The sequence below is a fragment of the Felis catus genome, chromosome C1, assembly GCF_018350175.1.
Source record: "Felis catus isolate Fca126 chromosome C1, F.catus_Fca126_mat1.0, whole genome shotgun sequence".
Lineage (NCBI taxonomy): Eukaryota > Metazoa > Chordata > Mammalia > Carnivora > Felidae > Felis > Felis catus.
In genome coordinates, this window is record NC_058375.1 from 214,934,958 (window position 1) to 214,952,412 (window position 17,455).

General features: G+C 53.6%; 1 protein-coding gene across 9 annotated transcripts in view; it reads left to right on the forward strand.

Annotated features, from left to right (window-relative positions):
- DGKD (diacylglycerol kinase delta) overlaps window positions 1-17,455 on the forward strand; it is a 110,761-nt gene that overhangs the window by 68,453 nt on the left and 24,853 nt on the right. For 8 of the 9 annotated variants that reach the window (XM_023259828.2, XM_045034649.1, XM_045034648.1 and 5 more), the window contains 13 exons: window positions 2,983-3,087; window positions 3,472-3,604; window positions 4,399-4,505; window positions 4,823-4,948; window positions 5,096-5,198; window positions 5,819-5,981; window positions 8,623-8,731; window positions 12,266-12,405; window positions 13,873-13,957; window positions 15,091-15,185; window positions 15,291-15,390; window positions 15,467-15,740; window positions 16,944-17,090. In XM_023259828.2, coding sequence (XP_023115596.1) covers window positions 2,983-3,087; window positions 3,472-3,604; window positions 4,399-4,505; window positions 4,823-4,948; window positions 5,096-5,198; window positions 5,819-5,981; window positions 8,623-8,731; window positions 12,266-12,405; window positions 13,873-13,957; window positions 15,091-15,185; window positions 15,291-15,390; window positions 15,467-15,740; window positions 16,944-17,090 — 1,687 coding nt within the window. Of the gene's footprint in view, window positions 1-199; window positions 205-568; window positions 572-2,982; window positions 3,088-3,471; window positions 3,605-4,398; window positions 4,506-4,822; window positions 4,949-5,095; window positions 5,199-5,818; window positions 5,982-8,622; window positions 8,732-12,265; window positions 12,406-13,872; window positions 13,958-15,090; window positions 15,186-15,290; window positions 15,391-15,466; window positions 15,741-16,943; window positions 17,091-17,455 lie in introns of those variants that run through there. The other variant, XM_023259829.2, reaches the window with a different exon arrangement.

The window sequence follows — 17,455 nt, forward strand, 5'->3', positions numbered from 1 at the left end:
TGGCTGCTCAGTGGCTGGGTGGGGTTCAGATCTGAGTCTGTCTGAGGCTTCTTCAAACATGCACAAGTAGGAGTTTTTTTAAAAAGGCTGAAACCAGGTTCTTGGATATTCATCCATCAGTGTTTACTCCCTGTAAACAGTCACACGGATTGAGGAAGTGAGGTCATCTGTCTTTTGTTTCATTAACTTAAACACAACAGTTTTGTCTATAACTTGCTGTCCAGTGGTGCCCAGTACTCACAAAGCTATTCCACGAAACCTCTCTCCTTTGGCACGTGGAAGATGGTTGACCCAAAGATTCGATGACATAGCTGAACTCTGGAATAATGTGGGTACTTCATCTTGTAAAGATTGTCACCGGACTAGCAGAAACAAAACCTGAAATAGAACGGACCTAAAAAATGTCATTGTTCTCTTCTGTAGCTGTCATGTTGCATAACTCTGCATAGAATCCCTGAGTTATAAAAAATATATTCTCTTCTCTATGTTTATTACACCGATAAAAATGCTTAAATATTAAAACCCACCCAAGAATGAATGAAAAGAAATGTTTGCTGAGATTTCATAGACGGTTACTGATGAAAATTCCGTAAGCACCGACCCCCGGCCATTGGCAGTTGCCAGCACTCCCATGGCCTTCTGTGCAAAGCACCGACCAGCCCCATTCACACTACCGCTTTGTCTTCAGGGCCCGTGTCAGTGTCTGAAATTGTTTTCTTGTTTCTCTGCCTTTCCCCAGTATAAGTTCTCTGTGAGTGGGAACCTTGCCTGTATAGTCTTAGAATCTCAGGTGTGGAGCAGACACTCATCATGCACTTGCCCAGCAGATGCTGGGATGTGGGCTCTTCGTGGCACTGTCCAGGTGTAAAGGAGTGTGGCCGTCACCCTCACCCCCGCCCTCAGGAGGGCACCCAGCTTCTCTGGTTCTGTTTTCTCTGTCCTCCAGTCTCCCCTCCCCCTCCCCTAGCTTCCCTTCTTTCTACACCCAGTTTGGCCCCTGTGTGTAGTTATCCCTGTCACCTTGGTGACGTGAGAGAATGAACCATGCATTTGTGACCCAGCTCTAATTAGCCCCTTCTGTGATTAAGCTTTATAGGTGGTTATAGAAATCACCAAAGAGATAATCTATAAAACACCATTTCTAAGTTTTCTGAGCCAGAAACATGATCATCTAATAATATAAATTAAAGCTAGAAGATGGGCAGAGATCCAGAAGTTAACATGTTTTATTGGTGCAGCCTTGGGGAAGCAGGCATTTTCCTAACACTGCTGGTGGGAATGCAGACAGCACAAGCCCTGGGGAGGGATTTCAGCTGCAAAATTACAAATGCGCTTATTCTTTGTCAGGGCAGTTCTGCTTCTAGGAACTTCTCCCCCACATACACTGGGAAGCACATGAGGTCTGTGCAAAGGCCATTCATTGCGGCACTGTTTGAGATATGAGAGGATTTTCAACAACAGAAGATTTCTATTAATAGAGGGGCGCCTGGGTGGCTCAGTTGGTTACGTGTCCAACTTTGGCTCAGGTCGTGATCTCATGGCTTGTGAGTTCGAGCCCAGAGTCAGGCTCTGTGCTGAATGCTCGGAGCCTGGAGCCTGCTGCTTCCGATTCTGTGTTTCCTTTCTCTCTCTGCCCCTCCCCTACTCACCCTCTGTCTCTCTCAAAAATAAAATAAACATTAAAAAAAAAAGATTTCTATTAATAGAGACCTGGTTGAATGGACTCTCGTGCTTCTGTCCAGCAAAGCTCCGTGCAGCCCTAAGAAAGAGTAAAGAGATGCTCCATGTTGCTAAGAAGAGGTGGGCAAGATAGATAATTAGGTGAAAAAGCAGAGATGGAGAAAAGTGTGTATGATATACTCCTGTTTTAGAAGGGGAATATGAATATATGTATGTGTTTGCATGTGTCTTAAAAATGGAGGGATAAACCATACTCTTATTGACTTTTATAAAGCTGCATATGGGGAAGGGAGGGACCCAGGGTGGAGGGGACAGAAGGAAAAGCTGGACTTCTGACTATACCTTGTTTTGTGGATTTGACTTCAGAACCATGCAGATATTTTACATCACTGTAAAACGGAAGTACACAAAAGGTTATTTTTCTAAAATTTTGGTATTCGCTGTCAAATTTTTCCCCCCAAATATATATCCTATTGAGTTTCTATCATTGCTTGAGGAGAACTCTTTTCTCCCATACTTTTGCCAACACTGGATTGCCGTCTTTCAGAACTTTGCCAGTCTGTTGGCAGACTGTTGGCTGTTTTCATTCGTGTTCCCCAATGACTAGAGCAGTTAAGCATCTTTTATTTGTTAGCCCTTTTGTACTTCTTCTGTGAAATGCAAGTTTATAACCTCTTTTTGTAAGAAAGACTTTTCTATTGGTTTGTAAAAACTCTTTATATGTTGTAGATACAGTTTACGTTTGTTGATTATCACCAGGTTCCTGACCTCATTTCCAGTTAAATTGTTGAGGCCCTTCAGTGTAGTAACTGGTTGTTTTTTCTCTTGTCACATATCACAAGGTTTTGTACAAGGACATCATGTATGGTGCATTTGAAGTACACCATTCCTAGAGTAACTTGGACCAGTTTCCCTAAACTGGTCATGTGCTGGACCTTAGTTTGTGAGCTCTTTGGAGTGATGGCAACTGTGTTTTCTTTTTTCTTTTTAAACGCTTCCTGTGGCTTATTACCATGTCTGAGTAGCAGGTGGTTGGTGAATGCCCACTTACTTGATTTTTGGTGAATGTATACATTGAATTTGATTGTCTTTTTGGTTTGAGATTTTTCTTGATTTTTAATGACCCACGATAATCATTTTTATTTTGTGTTCAATTGAGAATCTGAACGAATTGGTCATTTTTCATAAAAATGTACACACACACACACACACATAACAGAAGGAGGTGTGGAGAAGTTTTGCAGCGGTTAGCATTTGTCCTTTGCTCTCGCTGTACCGCCTGGTTCTTGTTTCGTCCCACAGGTCATCACTCCATGTAGGAAGCTCATCTTATGTGCTGACCACAGGAAAGAGATGGAAGACTGGATTGCAGCGCTGAAGACCGTCCAGAACAGGGAGCACTTTGAGGTTCAGAAAGACAAATGTCCCTCCTTGGGGCCCGCCCCTGAATACTCTGCCATCCCAGTATTTCCACGTGTGGACCGAGCAGCCTGGAACTCACTTTCTCGTGTGTTCCTTGTAAAATTTAGGCTTGCTGCTCGACCTTTTGGCTGAGCCTGCCCTCCTCCCCTCTCCCTCTCCCTCTCCCTCTCCCTCTCCCTCTCCCTCTCCCTCTCCCTCTCCCTCTCCCTCTCCCTCTCCCTCTCCCTCTCCCTCTCCCTCTCTCCCTCTCTCCCTCTCTCCCTCTCTCCCTCTCTCCCTCTCTCCCTCTCCTCTGGATACTTCATTGAGTCCCATTCAAGAGTGTCAGAGGGACAGCTTACCTTTGCCATCTTTATTTTGTTCTTGCAGCCTTCCCAGTACAGCATGGACCATTTCTCAGGGATGCACAACTGGTACGCGTGTTCCCATGCGCGGCCGACCTACTGCAACGTGTGTCGCGAGGCTCTGTCTGGGGTCACGTCGCACGGACTGTCCTGTGAAGGTGCGAATGGCGTGGGGTGCCGTGAGAAGCGTGGCCTGACATTTGCCTTTATGAAGCCTTAGAAACCTTAGCATGGTCACCACAAATCAGTCCGTGTAAAGTGATTTCTGGGACTCTGTGCTTACTTATTGTACCTACTGAGGAGTTTGATAAATGATCTTGGGTAGTAACAGACAAAGTGGAAAGAAGGGAAGTGGTAAGGACACACGAAGGAGAAACATTAAAGGGACAGAGGGAAAAGAGGTTAAAAGTCTCTGTCGGCCCTGAGGTGGTTATACCCGCCTTGGGTAAACCAGGTTGTGGATAAACGGTGAAACCTGGTCTTCCGGATGCGGAGGGCGGGTTACAGTGGTCGTGCAGGAGCGGGGGGCAGGAGCAGGGGTGGTCGAGCTCTGGTCCGCGGACCAGTTCCCACCTGCCGCCTGTTCTGGTACCACCTGTGGGGTTAAGAATGGTTTGTACATGTTAAGTGGAAAAAATCAAAAGATGACAGTTTTGTGACATAGGGATCTTGTCACATTTAAATTTCGGTGTCTGTACATGGGGCATGGCCCACGGTGGCCCTCGTGCTGTCGGGCAGGGTTGAGGAGTTGGGGAGTTGGGTCAGAGCCTGTCCTGGGTGCCGGTCTCACTGTGATCAGACTGTGTACGCCCCGGCTGTTCAGTTTACAGCATGGGGAGCGCGCTCCGTGTTCGGTCCCAACGGTCCTGGAGGAGCAGGGCAGCCGCCTCCTCCAGCATGGGAAGCACCGTCTCGAATGGGGCTTGAAGGTCCCGTGTCTGTTCTCTCACAGTGTGCAAATTTAAGGCCCACAAACGGTGTGCTGTGCGTGCAACCAACAACTGCAAGTGGACCACGCTGGCCTCCATCGGGAAGGACATCCTTGAGGATGAGGACGGGGTACGCATGGGGGCCCTGTGCCGGGCTGCCGACCCTGCGCAGACCTCCCCGCCTTGTGCTGGTGCCGGCCAAAGGGAGCCCCGTCCCCAGGCCCGCCCTCGCTCCTCTGGCTCGCAGGCTTTCGTGTGTGTTGGGGGCCCAGCATGGTCCAGCGCGCCCCTGCTCCTGGCCGGCTCCTGCAGGAGACCCCTGCAGGCCCCGCCCCGCCCCGCCCCGCCCCCGCTTGTGCTGTGGAGGAGGCTGCAGTTGAGTTTATTTGAGGACATTTTTGCCTGAGGGCTTCCTCGTCTGAGCGCCCACATCTTTGCGGTTCGCAGATCGCCATGCCGCACCAGTGGCTGGAAGGGAACCTGCCCGTGAGCGCCAAGTGCACGGTGTGCGACAAGACGTGTGGCAGCGTGCTGCGCCTGCAGGACTGGCGCTGTCTCTGGTGCAAGGCCATGGTGAGTGCGTGCAGGCCCCGTGCCCGATCCCATACACGCCCGGATGGGGTCGGCAGCTCAGCGGGTCCTGGAGTGCCCACTGCCATGGTGGCAGGGACAGTCGCGGGGGATGCGGTGACCCTTGTCACGCGTGGGTTCTTGTTTCAGGTGCACACGTCATGTAAAGAGTCCTTACAGACCAAGTGTCCGCTGGGCCTGTGTAAGGTGTCGGTCATCCCGCCCACAGCGCTCAACAGCATCGATTCTGACGGTGGGTGCCTCACACTCTCCTGGCTCACCTGTTTCCTTGGCCTTCTTTCTCCATGCCCTCTCCCCTCTGCCATGCCAGCATTGGTCACACTGGTGATGTGGGGATGTGGTCGGGAAGAGGTCAGGCCGGGCCGCTGTGGGGAGAAGATACGCGCAGAGGTGGTAAACGGGGTCCTGATGGCTGCGGGGCACACGCGGACGGGAGCCGGCGCACTCGTGCTGTCCCATGTGCTGGCTTATCCGGCGGCAGAAGTGGTCAGCGTGCTGTTCCGCACCTGCTCGCTGTCCAGATGGGAGATGATGATGTATGCTAGCAGGTGTTGGTAGAAAGGTGGGAAGCTGGGGGAACTGGCTCCTCCAGACGGAGAGCAAGAGGGAAGGACAGTGGTGAGGTGCACGGTCGTGTAAACGTAAGGTCAAACCGGATGGGACTCCCGTCCTTCTTCGTAGGGAATGGCGATGTGGAGATCTGTTTATTGCTCTCTTGCTGGTGACTGGACGTGTATGTGCAAGTCACAGGTCTCTTTGGGGTGTCTGCTGCTTTTTATATGATTGACTGTGCTCCCGGAGTCTTTGATGGCCCTCTGATTTTCTCCCCTCCCTTTCCATTCTCATGTCCAGGCTTCTGGAAGGCCACGTGCCCTCCGTCCTGCACGAGCCCGTTGTTGGTCTTTGTCAACTCCAAAAGTGGGGATAACCAGGGTGTGAAGTTCCTCAGAAGATTCAAACAGCTGCTGAACCCTGCCCAAGTGTTTGACCTCATGAACGGAGGACCACACCTTGGGTAGGAAGCTTACAAAATCGATCTTTCTTGGAGTTCAAAACAATTTTGAAGATAATGCATGCTTATGAAGAAAACATTCAAAGATACAGAGAAATTTAAACAGGAGATGAAAATAGTCTTTGTTGAACCATCCCCTCCCTAGATTCCATCAGCGGAGGCACACACGCTTAACAGCGAGTACAGCTGCGGGGCTTTCCAGCTTTCAAAAGCGTGTTTCACTTGTGCAGACGCACTTTTAAGCCGGGTTACCTACCGTTGCCTCCTGTGTACCGCCTGCTCCTTGCGTGTGTCGGCATGGACATGTTTTTATGTCACTGGTTACAGATCTGCCTCGTTCTTTCTAATGGTGCATAGTACTAAGGAGGATGTTTTCTCCGGTGAGGCCACAGGGAGATCCCTTATTGTGGGAGGGCACCAGAGGTCTGTTACCTTACAGGTGCGGTGACGCATGCAGATATGTGAAGTCCAGTGTATGGGGCAAACTACTGATGCCTTTTATCTGCCAGCTGGAGGTCTGATGGGTGTTCTTCCTACTTGTGCACATTGTACAGTGTGCGGAGAACATGTGCTGCTGTAAATGGTGTCATTTGAATGAACTCTTAGCTTCTGTGCTTGGCGGCATCAGTTCAAGGTAGCGGCTCTAAGAGGCAGCCTTGCCTGGAAGGGGGATTGTCCAGGAAGTCTGTCGGGGAAAGTAGAACGCGTTCTCTGGTGTGCATTTGCCTCCGAGGCTCCTCGGAGTGTGCTACTTTGCAGCCAGATGTTGCTGGAACAGGAGCCTGGGTGCCTGGCGGAGGAGAGGAATGTGCCCACTGGCCCGTGGGGGTCTGGCATGTTGCTTTTGCCCCCTGGCAGCAAGTCTCTGTTGGGGAACAGTCACAAAGGGCAGCTTGCTAGCCTGTGCCCCAGAGGCGGTGCTCCGTGGGTTTCTGCGGATAGACTGATGGACTGAGAGACGCGGGAGCATGTTCACTATTGGCTTGATAAAGAGTCATTAAAAAAAAAAAAAAAAGTCATTTTGGTTAAAAAGGGGGCAGGCGCAGGATCACAAGCCCTTGTATCCCAGACAGGGCCGGCTGTTACCCAGCACGGCCCCAGGGTTGTTGGGTGGGTGCTGGGGGGTGACGAGGGACACGGTGAGCCATACGGCACAATCAGGGAACGGCCGTGTGCTCGTCTTGGCGAGCCCCCAAGCCCCCGCAGGAGTCAGCTGGAGACGAGGCGGCTTCAGAAGCCCCCGCAGAGGTGCAGCGGGGGTTGGTTTAGTAAGTTCCGGTTGCTGGGAAGCAGCCTTGACCTCCTGTTCCTCACCATGAAACTTGGAGATATGGCTTCATTTTTCTGATTCCCAACCTGGACGTATCACATCTTTTCCAGAGAAAGAAGGCCCGAGAGAGGCCAGTGTTCCCAAGGCAACGCCCCCTGCCCATTTCGCTTGAAGGTCAGGTGCAGCCTTGTTGCTTCAGAACCTCAGCTCTGTTGTGTATACCCGTTTTGTGCAGTGTCACTCACCCCTGCTTGTTTTCTGGGGGACTTCTGGCTTGGACTCTGTGTCAGACGCAAGGCTGAGTGAGGTGGGGTCCCTGTCTTCACGGTGCACGGCACACATACAGGTAGTCAAGGTCACAAGACCGGGCGATCTGTCCCTGGCCAGGCTGATGGGCACCTTTTTTGGGAACCCAGGAAAGAAGCATATAAATTAAACTGGAGAGTCTCAGTTTCTCTGCTGAGCTGGCATTTGAGGAGAGTTAGTGTTTTAATGGCAGAGAGGGAGGCAGGGTACCTACTAGACAGAGGGTGCTGTGTGTGTAGGGGGTGTGGACGTGGTGGGGTGGCTGGTGGAGTGGGGGCAGGTGGCACTGGCTGAGAGGTTTGAACCTTTCCTAGAAGCGAGTGGCAACTTCTAAAGCTAGACCCTGGATGAGACTTGTTTTGGGAAGGTCATGCTGGTGGCACGAATTGAAGGTGCCCAAAGGAGACAACGAGGTAGGTCAGAGGCTCTTGTAGCGACTACGAGAGAGGCGCTGCACTCCAAGGGACGATGGGGTCTGGGCCTGTAACCGAGGTCGATGGTGCTGCCATTCCCCAAGGAAGGAAGCCTAGGATGAGGAGGTGCCCATGGGACACTGGCTGGTGCATTCTGGTAGACAGGTGCCGGTATTGTCCTTCAGGAAGGCCTGGAGGTCATCATTCAGGGTCATCACTATCTGTGTGGCCCCTGAAAGCCGAAACGTGGATAAGGTCTCTCAGGAAGAGGGTGGGGTGTCAGCAGAAGGCTGTGGGGTGTCCTGAAGGGCCATGCACTTGGGGGGGGGCGACCAAGATGAACACAGGAGGGAGACGGAGATGAGCTTTGCGGGGAGTGGGACGGGCCTCCTGCCCAGGACGGAGGGGCCCATACAGTCCTGCAGCCTGGGGCTCCTGAGCTATGTGAGTGAGGGGCAGTGGGCGCAGAGGTGTGGGTGGGCGGCCCTGCAGGCTGAGCCTCAGCACACGTGGGCACGGGCTCCAAGAGGCTTATTCACGGCAGGGGTGCAGGTCGGCCTCGAGTGCAGGTGGGGCCTCTTGGGGCAGGACTGACTGGCCGTCATTTGTCCTTTAGAACGCACCTCATTTCTTTGACTTTCTCTTTTCTCTGCAGCTTACGCTTATTCCAGAAGTTTGACACATTCCGGATTCTGGTTTGTGGTGGGGATGGCAGCGTTGGCTGGGTGCTCTCTGAGATTGACAGCCTCAATCTTCACAAACAGGTGCGTGGACGTGGAGGGGCCCAGCCAGGGGAGAGGGATGCTGCGGTGACAGGATGCTCCATGGCCCTCGGCAGGGCACAGCCAAGGGCTCCGAGGGAAGGGCAGGTAGCTTGGTGGCCTCGCAGGGCCCAGGAGCTGTGAAGTGGGGATGGGAACTTCACAGCTAGAAGTACAGGGAACTACCAGAGAGTGTTCCTGTCCCCGGAGGTCCCAGGCAGGAGCAAGTTGGGTGGGGCTGGGGCTGCCATCCGAGGTGCCCCCGCTGGCTTTTGTTGGATGGCGATAGATCTGCTGCCTCGTGCCTCCTGCCAGGGGGGAGGGGGCGGAGGTAGACTTGGGCATCAAGTCGGGACTTAGGATTTTTGTTGTTGTTGTTGTTTTGCTATTAAATTAAAAGTAGATTTTCCTGATTGGAAAAGTGTTCATTGATTTTCCACTCTCTTCTCTGTCATCCTCAACCCACTCCCCAAAGTTAACCACTGCCACTAACGTCTTGAGAACGGTCTTTGAGACCTCCTGTCGACATACATACACATATGTATGTGTGTACATAGGGTAGAAGGCTGACGCAGTTTTAATGTAAACACACTCCCATTACCCATGCTATTCTGTTACTGTGTTTTGGCTTGTGATCCACGTCTGTAAATAGCCCGGCGACGGTTTTCCATCAGGCAGAGCCATGCGGCTGGGTTAGCTGGCCTACCGGCTCTGGCTCCTCCTCCGTGCCTTAGGCTGCTCCCTACCGGGGCCTCGCCCCTTCACGCTCCTGGTGCCACAGAAACCAGCCTTTCCCTTTCAGTGTTGTTCACCTTCTTAGTTTTGCCTAAGTAGACAAGCAAAGATATGTTTTATTTTTATTTAATACTGTTGAAGTCAATATGTGGATTAAAAAAAAAACTTTTTTTAAATGTTTATTTTTGAGAGAGAGAGAGAGAGAGAGCATGTGCACCCTCAAGCAAGGGAAGGGCAGAGAGAGAGGGAGACACAGAATCTCAAGCAGGCTCCAGGCTCTGAGCTGTCAGCACAGAATCCAATGTGGGACTCGAACCCACAAACCGTGAGATCATGATCTGAGCTGAAGTCGGATGCTCAACCGATTGAGCCACCCAGATGCCCCCAATACATGGATTTTTAAATGAATCACATGTTCATGTTTTTTGCCTAGTTTCTTTTTTGAAAATTTTTATTTATTTTTGAGAGAGAGGGAGGGAGGGAGAGAGAGAAAACGAGAGTAGGGGAGGGGCAGAGAGAGAGGGAGACACAGAATTGGAAGCAGGCTCCAAGCTCTGAGTTATTAACACAGAGCCTGACGCAGGGCTTGAACTCACAAACCTGTGAGATTATGACCTGAGCTGAAGTTAGACACTTAACTGACTGAGCCACCCAGGTGCCCCTTTTGCCTAGTTTCCTATTGGGTATTTGTCTTTTTTAAATATTTATTTTTTTAAAAAATGTTTATTTATTTTGAGAGAGAGAGACAGAGTGTGAGCGGGGTAAGGACAGAGAGAGAGGGAGACACAGAATCTGAAGAACGCTCCAGGCTCTGAGCTGTCAACACAGAGCCTGATGCAGGGCTCAGACTCACTGAACGTTAGATCATGACCTGAGCCGAAGTCAGACGCACAATGACTGAGCCACCCAGGTGGCCCTAAAAAATTGATTTCTAAGGATTGTTATATTAGAGATATAAACTCCTCGTTGGTCATATTTTTCCGAGTTTGTCATTTGCTTTCAGCATAATTTTTTCCCAGATCTTCTACCTGACTTGAGCATATTTTTCAGAGACTTAACTTTCTCTCCTGACTCTGGTTGAACTTTTTGTGGTCTGTATTTAGCCCTGGGCTCAGGATGATGTTGGAAAGTGGACAGTCTGAACCAGGCCTGTGCAGGTGAATTGCTCAACTCAAGCACATACCGCTCCCTAGTGGTGAAATTGGACTAATACACTTGGCCCAATTTTAAGTTTTGTGACTTCTAGGATTATTTGTAAGTTCATTATCACTAGTCAAGAGGATGGGGGGGGGCTGGGGGGGACCAGTCATTTGTTTTCATCCATTCAGAATGCTGAGTTCAGTGAGCATTCAGCTCCTTCGGCTTCTCTGTGGCACTTGGTCAGCCCCTCACTTTCCCGGCTTCCCTGAGACCCCATTCCCACCCTTCTGTTTTTCCTGGCCGCCCTCCTGCCTTCCTAGATGCCTCGTAGTGCCTCAAGCCTGGCATTTCCAGCACCGAGCCTACCACACACAGCCCCACCTACCCCTCATTTCTTTCCTTGGAGTCTGAAAATCTCATCCACCAGACACTCAGGCCGGAAATCTGACAGTTGCTCTGGGTTCTTCCCTCGCCCTCCCTCATTTCTAGTGAATCACTGGGATCATCTGCTACCCCAGAGTGTGTAGGCCACCCACTGTGTGCTGCTGGGTACACCTCAGCTGACCCTGGGCCTCTGTCCGTCTGCTCCTCCACGGGGACCTCCCCCAGGGGCAGTGCCACTCACCACCCCCCCCCCCCCCCCCAGCATTCCTTGACGCCTCCTTGGCTTGAGGATAAAGTCTAGACTTTAACATGGTTGTCAGAGCCCCCTGGGTGTGGCTCCTTCTTCCTTCTCTGCTTCCCTGACTTCCTGTCTCCTGACTTGGCAGGCGGGTCACCTCTCCACCTAGAACACCGCTGTGCCTTCACTGCACTGCCCACTCCTTTTCTCTAAGGCTCCAGTGCCAGGTCCCCTCCTCGTGGCTTGCTGGGCTTCCTTGTTCTCACCCTCGGGCATGCGGGGCCTTCTGTCTGACTTGCTGGCCCTGTCAGGGTGGTCAGGGTGGGTGGCCACAGGCTGTGCTTCGGGAGGACCGATAGCTCTTTCACAGGCTGCGTGGTGGGGCTGGAGGTGGAGATTCTGGGCATCCAGCGTCTGGGGGGCTCCCTGAGACCAAACCGACCCGATGAGAGTTCCGGGTGGAGGTCGGGCCTGAGCAGTACCCACCATTGCTCGGGGGAGGGTCTGGCGGAAGGCTGTAGGCAGGGCGCTGGCACATGTTCAGGTTTGGCAACCAGACTGTGGGTGCTCTGGCACCTGTTTTTGGTAGAACTTAGAAGCACTGAAGGTGTGTTTAGTGGGGTGAAAGGACACTAGTGATATTTTTGGAAGATGAACTTGGCGTTAGTAAGATGTAGTGGATGGAGAGGTGGTGTTGACTCAGAGAATGATTCTCTGTGGGGTTCAGATACTCACAGGGAGGGACAGGACTGTGGCCAGAACAGTGAAAAGGGGAAGGGAGGAGATTTTGGAAATCTACGTCAGAGAGGTCCTAGAGGATTAAGTGTCAGGATGAGAAATGGGTGTGGGAGAGGGTGGGTCAGATGGTTCTGGAATCATCTCTTAGGTTAGAAGATCCCCTGTCTTGTCCAGCGGGCTCTGCCTAGAGCCTGAGCGCCATGCCACTGTAGACGAGACCTCTTGCTGGATTTAACCACCGTTGTAGGTAACCAGAGAAGGAGGGTGTTCAATGCTGTGTCTTCTCCTCTGTGTCTTGTCAGTGTCAGCTGGGAGTGCTGCCCCTCGGCACAGGGAACGACCTGGCTCGTGTGCTAGGCTGGGGCTCAGCCTGTGATGATGACACCCAGCTCCCGCAGATCTTGGAAAAGCTAGAAAGAGCCAGCACCAAGATGCTGGACCGGTGAGTGGAGGGCGTACTTGTGCTGAACAAGGCAGGCCACCTTGACCAGGTGTATGTCTTGTCTTGTCTTGTCTTGTCTTGTCTTGTCTTGTCTTGTCTTGTCTTGTCTTGTCTTTTCTTTTCTTTTCTTTTCTTTTCTTTTCTTTTCTTTTCTTTTCTTTTCTTTTCTTTTCTTTTCTTTTCTTTTCTTTTCTTTTCTTTTCTCTTTCATTTTTGAGAGAGGGAGAGAGCGCACGCAAAAAGAAAGGACAGAGGCGGGGGTGGGGTGGGGGGCGGACAGAGGATCCGAAGCAGGCTCTACGCTGATAGCAGCGAGCTCAGCATGGTGCTTGAACTCACGAAATGTGAGATGACCTGAGTGAAAGTCAGATGCTTAACCGACTGAGCCATCCCGTCGGATGCTTGAATATGGGTCCTGTGCAACTGTTTGTAGAAATTGGACCTGAATGAGGAGTGTTGAATCAGTATGTTGTACACCTGAAACTATCATAACAGTGCGTGCTAATTATACTTCAGTAAAAGACATAAAAAAGTCAAACAGATCTGAGATGTAAATCCTTGCCCTGTCACAGGGAGTTGCGTGAACTTGAGCAGTTTACTCTTCTTGTCAGTAAAAGAAAAATAATTCCAGCTCTTGTTGAGAGATTAGAGTTCGTTCATTTGGTCAGTTCTAATATTTTTTGTTGTTGTTGAAAAGAGAAAAAATTGGACCTGAGTAGGAATTCTTTTTTTCTAATAGTTTTTAACTTTTCATCAGATTAAGCAGAAGGTAAAAGCCAACAGAACAGATTAGGAACCGAGCGCTTGTGAGTGGTCCGGTCTCGAGAGGCCTTCAGGGCTTTGGAGAAGGCGGCTCTGCCCCCTTCGGACACCTGTCGGCAGAGTCGCCCTTGTCGCATGGCTGAGTGGTCCCACGTTCCCGTGTTGTGTTCCCAGAAGAATCTGAAGTTCTGGGTGACTGTCCTGTGTGGGTTTAAAAATAGTTCGGCATCCTTTTTGAGCGAGCTACTTTTAGTTCTGAGTTAGCTGTGGGGAAGCCTGCTAACTACATGCCTGTGGCGAATTGGTTTCACCGAAAACACTTCGAGGTCTCAGGAAGGATCCGGTAGTTGCGATTCACAGCGTGAGTCTGAGCACACGCTCTGGCTGCCCCTGCCACGTCCTCTCTCTTTAGGGAGGTGTGTGTGCCTTCGGCGCCTGTGGAGCGCTCACACCCTGGCGAGCTGGCCGCTGGCCGAGGGGTGTTCGCACCCTGCAGAAGGGGAGCCCGTTCCTCGCAGAGGCAGATGGTCGTTTGTGGGATCCCTTTCCCCTCCTTCAGGGATGCTGCGGGCCCTTGTTCGTGAAGGTTGTTGTCAGCTGAGGGAAGGGAGGCAGAGTTGAGAGGAAGGGCTTACAGATGAAGTTCGAGCTGTGGGCTCGCCTGGGGGCCGGGCCACCTGCTGAGAGCCGCCTTCATGTGTGCAGGTGGAGCGTCATGGCCTACGAGACCAAGCTGCCCCGGCCGGCCTCCTCTTCCACCGGCACTGAGGACTTCAGCGAGGGCTCTGAGGTATTTGCTGTCGCCCCTAACCCCCCGCCCCGGCACTATCTCACCGGCCTGCTCGCCGGTTCTTGCCGCCTCCCCCACCCTTTGGTGATGAGCCGCTCCTTAAACGTCCTGCCCTAGGTCAGACCCGCAGGGGGGCAGGGGCAGCCCAGGGGTGCGCTGGACCTGAGTGAATCCTGACTGCCTCGCGGGCTTCGGGGTCGCTTGGGGGCTTCCTGGCGCTACCCCAGGGTTTGGGGGCCCTCATGACAGTCTCCTAGGACTTCCTGCTCTTGCACTGGACACTGCCTAGGCTGTGCCCCGACTGCCATTGTCCCCCGCGGGCCCCAGGCGCTCTCTCTAGTCCCACAACCTCTGTGACCACCCTCCCTCCTGCAGCCCATGCAGTTAGGCTATGCATGTGTTCAACTCTTCTCTTCATTTTACGGATTTAACGGTCCCCTCAGGGCCTAGATTTTGCCCAGGCTGGTGCAGCGCGGGGCCCTCGGCTGTGCTCCTCCCCACTGGAAGAGCTGGCGGAGCGGAGAGAACACTCTGCCAAGATTTGTCTCCCCATCGGGAGGGTTAGGGACGTTGGGCTAGGGCCTATGAGCAGAGAACGGTTTGTAGGTTTTGAGAGAGGAAGGATGCACGTGCAAAGACTAAAATAGTTACCGTCTGGCTCGCCCCGGGCTAGGGCCCGTTTGTCGCACAGTAATCCCGCTTCAGCAGGCAGCGCTCAGTGGCGAAGGGGGTAATTTACACCGAGAGAAGGAGAGGGGCCAGGGCCCAGTTCCCAGCCAGAACGAGAGACGTGTTGTCCGCTGTGAATGGAACCTCCGTGAGCGAGGCCTTGCCTGTCCACCTTGCTGCCGGAAGGGGCTGCGATGAAAGCCTGCAGCGACCAGCACAGGCTGGTGGTGTGGAATCAGACTAAAAGCAGCACGAGCTGTTTGCAGGCTTTTATTGGCGTGGCCTTTTTTGTTAAGATCTGTCTGTCCACAGCTTGGGCAAGCTTTTGAAATCTTTGAGCCGGCACTGGCGAATCTCGGGTTGGCGTGTGAAGTGGCCCGAGGGCCCGGGCGGGCAGGGAGAGTGGGCGAGGAACTCGCTGGGAGCATTCAGTCTCCGCACCCCCTGTCTGGGGATAATTGCAGGTGCAACAAATCCTCTTCTATGAAGACTCAGTGGCGGCCCACCTTTCTAAAATCCTGACCTCAGACCAGCACTCGGTGGTGATTTCCTCAGCCAAGTGAGTGCCCGGTGGCTTTGGGGGAGCCGGGGGTCCACCTCGCAGGGTGCCTGGTTCCCGGCCAGAACTTTCTCTGAAAGTGTCTTTCCATGTTTCCTCCCACAGAGTGCTCTGCGAGACGGTGAAGGACTTTGTGGCTCGGGTGGGGAAGGCCTACGAGAAGACCACAGAGAGCTCAGAGGAGTCAGAGGTCATGGCCAAGAAGGTCTGTCCCTGGGCTCCTGGGCGGGAGGGTGTAGGACAGAGAAGCACTCCGCCCCATTCCGTTTGTTTCCCGCCAGTGCTCTGTCCTGAAAGAGAAGCTGGACTCTCTCCTCAAGACCCTGGACGATGAGTCCCAGGCCTCGTCCTCCCTGCCCACCCCGCCCCCCACCATCGCAGAGGAGGTGGAAGATGGAGACGGGGCGGGCAGCGGCTGCGGCTCCACTGGGGAGCGCTCAGTGGGGTCGACGTGCCCCTCTCGGCCGCAGATATTCCGTCCACGGGAACAGCTCATGCTCAGAGCCAATAGCCTGAAGAAAGCCATCCGGCAGATCATAGAACACACAGAAAAAGGTAGTAGATTGCTTAATGATGAAGTAACTTTCTTAGGCAAGCGCTGGCACTCTCTTTCCCCCCAAACACGGTGACAGACGACCCACTGTGTAGGACGAAACCAGATGCCCAGGGGTCACTGGCAGTACCTTGTATCCGAGAGCCTGCCGGGGAACATTCTCCCTCTGCACTGCACTCGCTTCTGATGGAAGGACTGGAGGGAGCAGAGAGTGACCCCAACTGGGGAAGATGCAGACCGGTCCTTGGGTGGGGGTCCGCTCCCTGGAAGGGGCCTGGCCCTGCTGTCACTGCCCCGACCCCTGGCGCAGCTTGGCAGATACGGGCAGGCGGTGGCCCCAGCGGTTCAGCGACTTTGTGGAGGGGCGGGCCCTGTGGGAGGAGGGCGGGGTCGGGGCCGTGGCTGAGGCTGTCAGCTGAGAGATGGAGAGAGAGGCTGGGAAGTGGAGGGCGGGGGTGGGAGGCCGGCGAGCCGGAGGTGGTGGGAGCAGTGGGGGAGCCGTGGGAGCACCGGCACCGTGGGGGCTGATGTGTGGCGGGCGCCAGGCTGTGGTGCCGATGGTACTCGGGGCCTGGCGGCCAGGCTGCTCACTCTACGACAAGCCCGCGAGCGGTGGCGGGGGGGTGGGGACCGGCTGGGTCAGATTAAAGACTTGCCGGCTGGTCACTCCTTTTCTAGACTTGGTTTCTGAGCTTTGAAGGGAACGCTGCAGGCGCACGGTGACGTGGGCGCTTCCTTGCCTCCAGCCGCACTCGGACTGTCTCCTTCTCCGTCTGTGTATGCTCACGTTACCCTTGGAAATCCCACCCTGTTCCCACTCACTCCATCTTTGTCCTCCAGTGAGAATGACGCGTTGTGACCCCGCACCGGTGTGACCCTCAGGCGGAGGCCCCCTTGTCACGTCCCCTCTGGGCACTGTGTGCCCTCACTCCACTCCCCTTCTCCACGTCTTCCAGCCCTCGGCTCTCCCCCTTCTCCCCAGCCCGTCCGCATGGATGCCCGGGTGCCTGGCACTCTTACGGGCACTCGGAGAACAGTGGGGACGGGGTGGCAGTGTCGGGCTGTGAGCCTTCCGCTGAGAGGATATGGAAGAAAGCTCACCGAGTCCAAGAGGAGCCTGTGCACAGCAGGCGCCGTGTCACTAGACGTCGTCGTCTGCGCACTCCGTGGCTGCGTGCTTAGCTGTGGGCGTTCTTTCCTTGCAGCTGTCGATGAGCAGAACGCCCAGACCCAAGAACAGGAGGGGTTCACCTTAGGTCTCTCTGAGTCGGAAGAGAGAAAAGACCCGAAGGATGACAGAGTGTGTCCCACGGAGAGCTGTGGGGTTGCCAAGGCCAGGAGCCTCCGCAAAGGTACCGGCCGGTCTTGATCCCAGTGCCATCATCAATCAGCCCCTGGGGTTTGCAGTAGTGGGAAAGCCTGCCCCGGAAGTTTTAGGGCGCCTTCTCATAATTGCTTTGGCCACGGGCAGTATAAAAAGTCGCAGACACATGGCCTGTTTCCGTGCACCACCTCCCTGGCCTGGGGGAGACCCAGTGGGACCCCCGTAGGAAGGCGTGCGCTTTCCTCAGAACCTGCTTGTATACCCCAGACCCAGCAGGGCTCAGGCCTGTGGTCCTTTCTGCGCACCGCAGCTCCCTACCTGGGGCGCAGGCGTTCCTGGCTGCAGCCTCCGAGCTCTGTGCACCTGTGCAGTTTGCTCCAGGCCAGGCTGCCA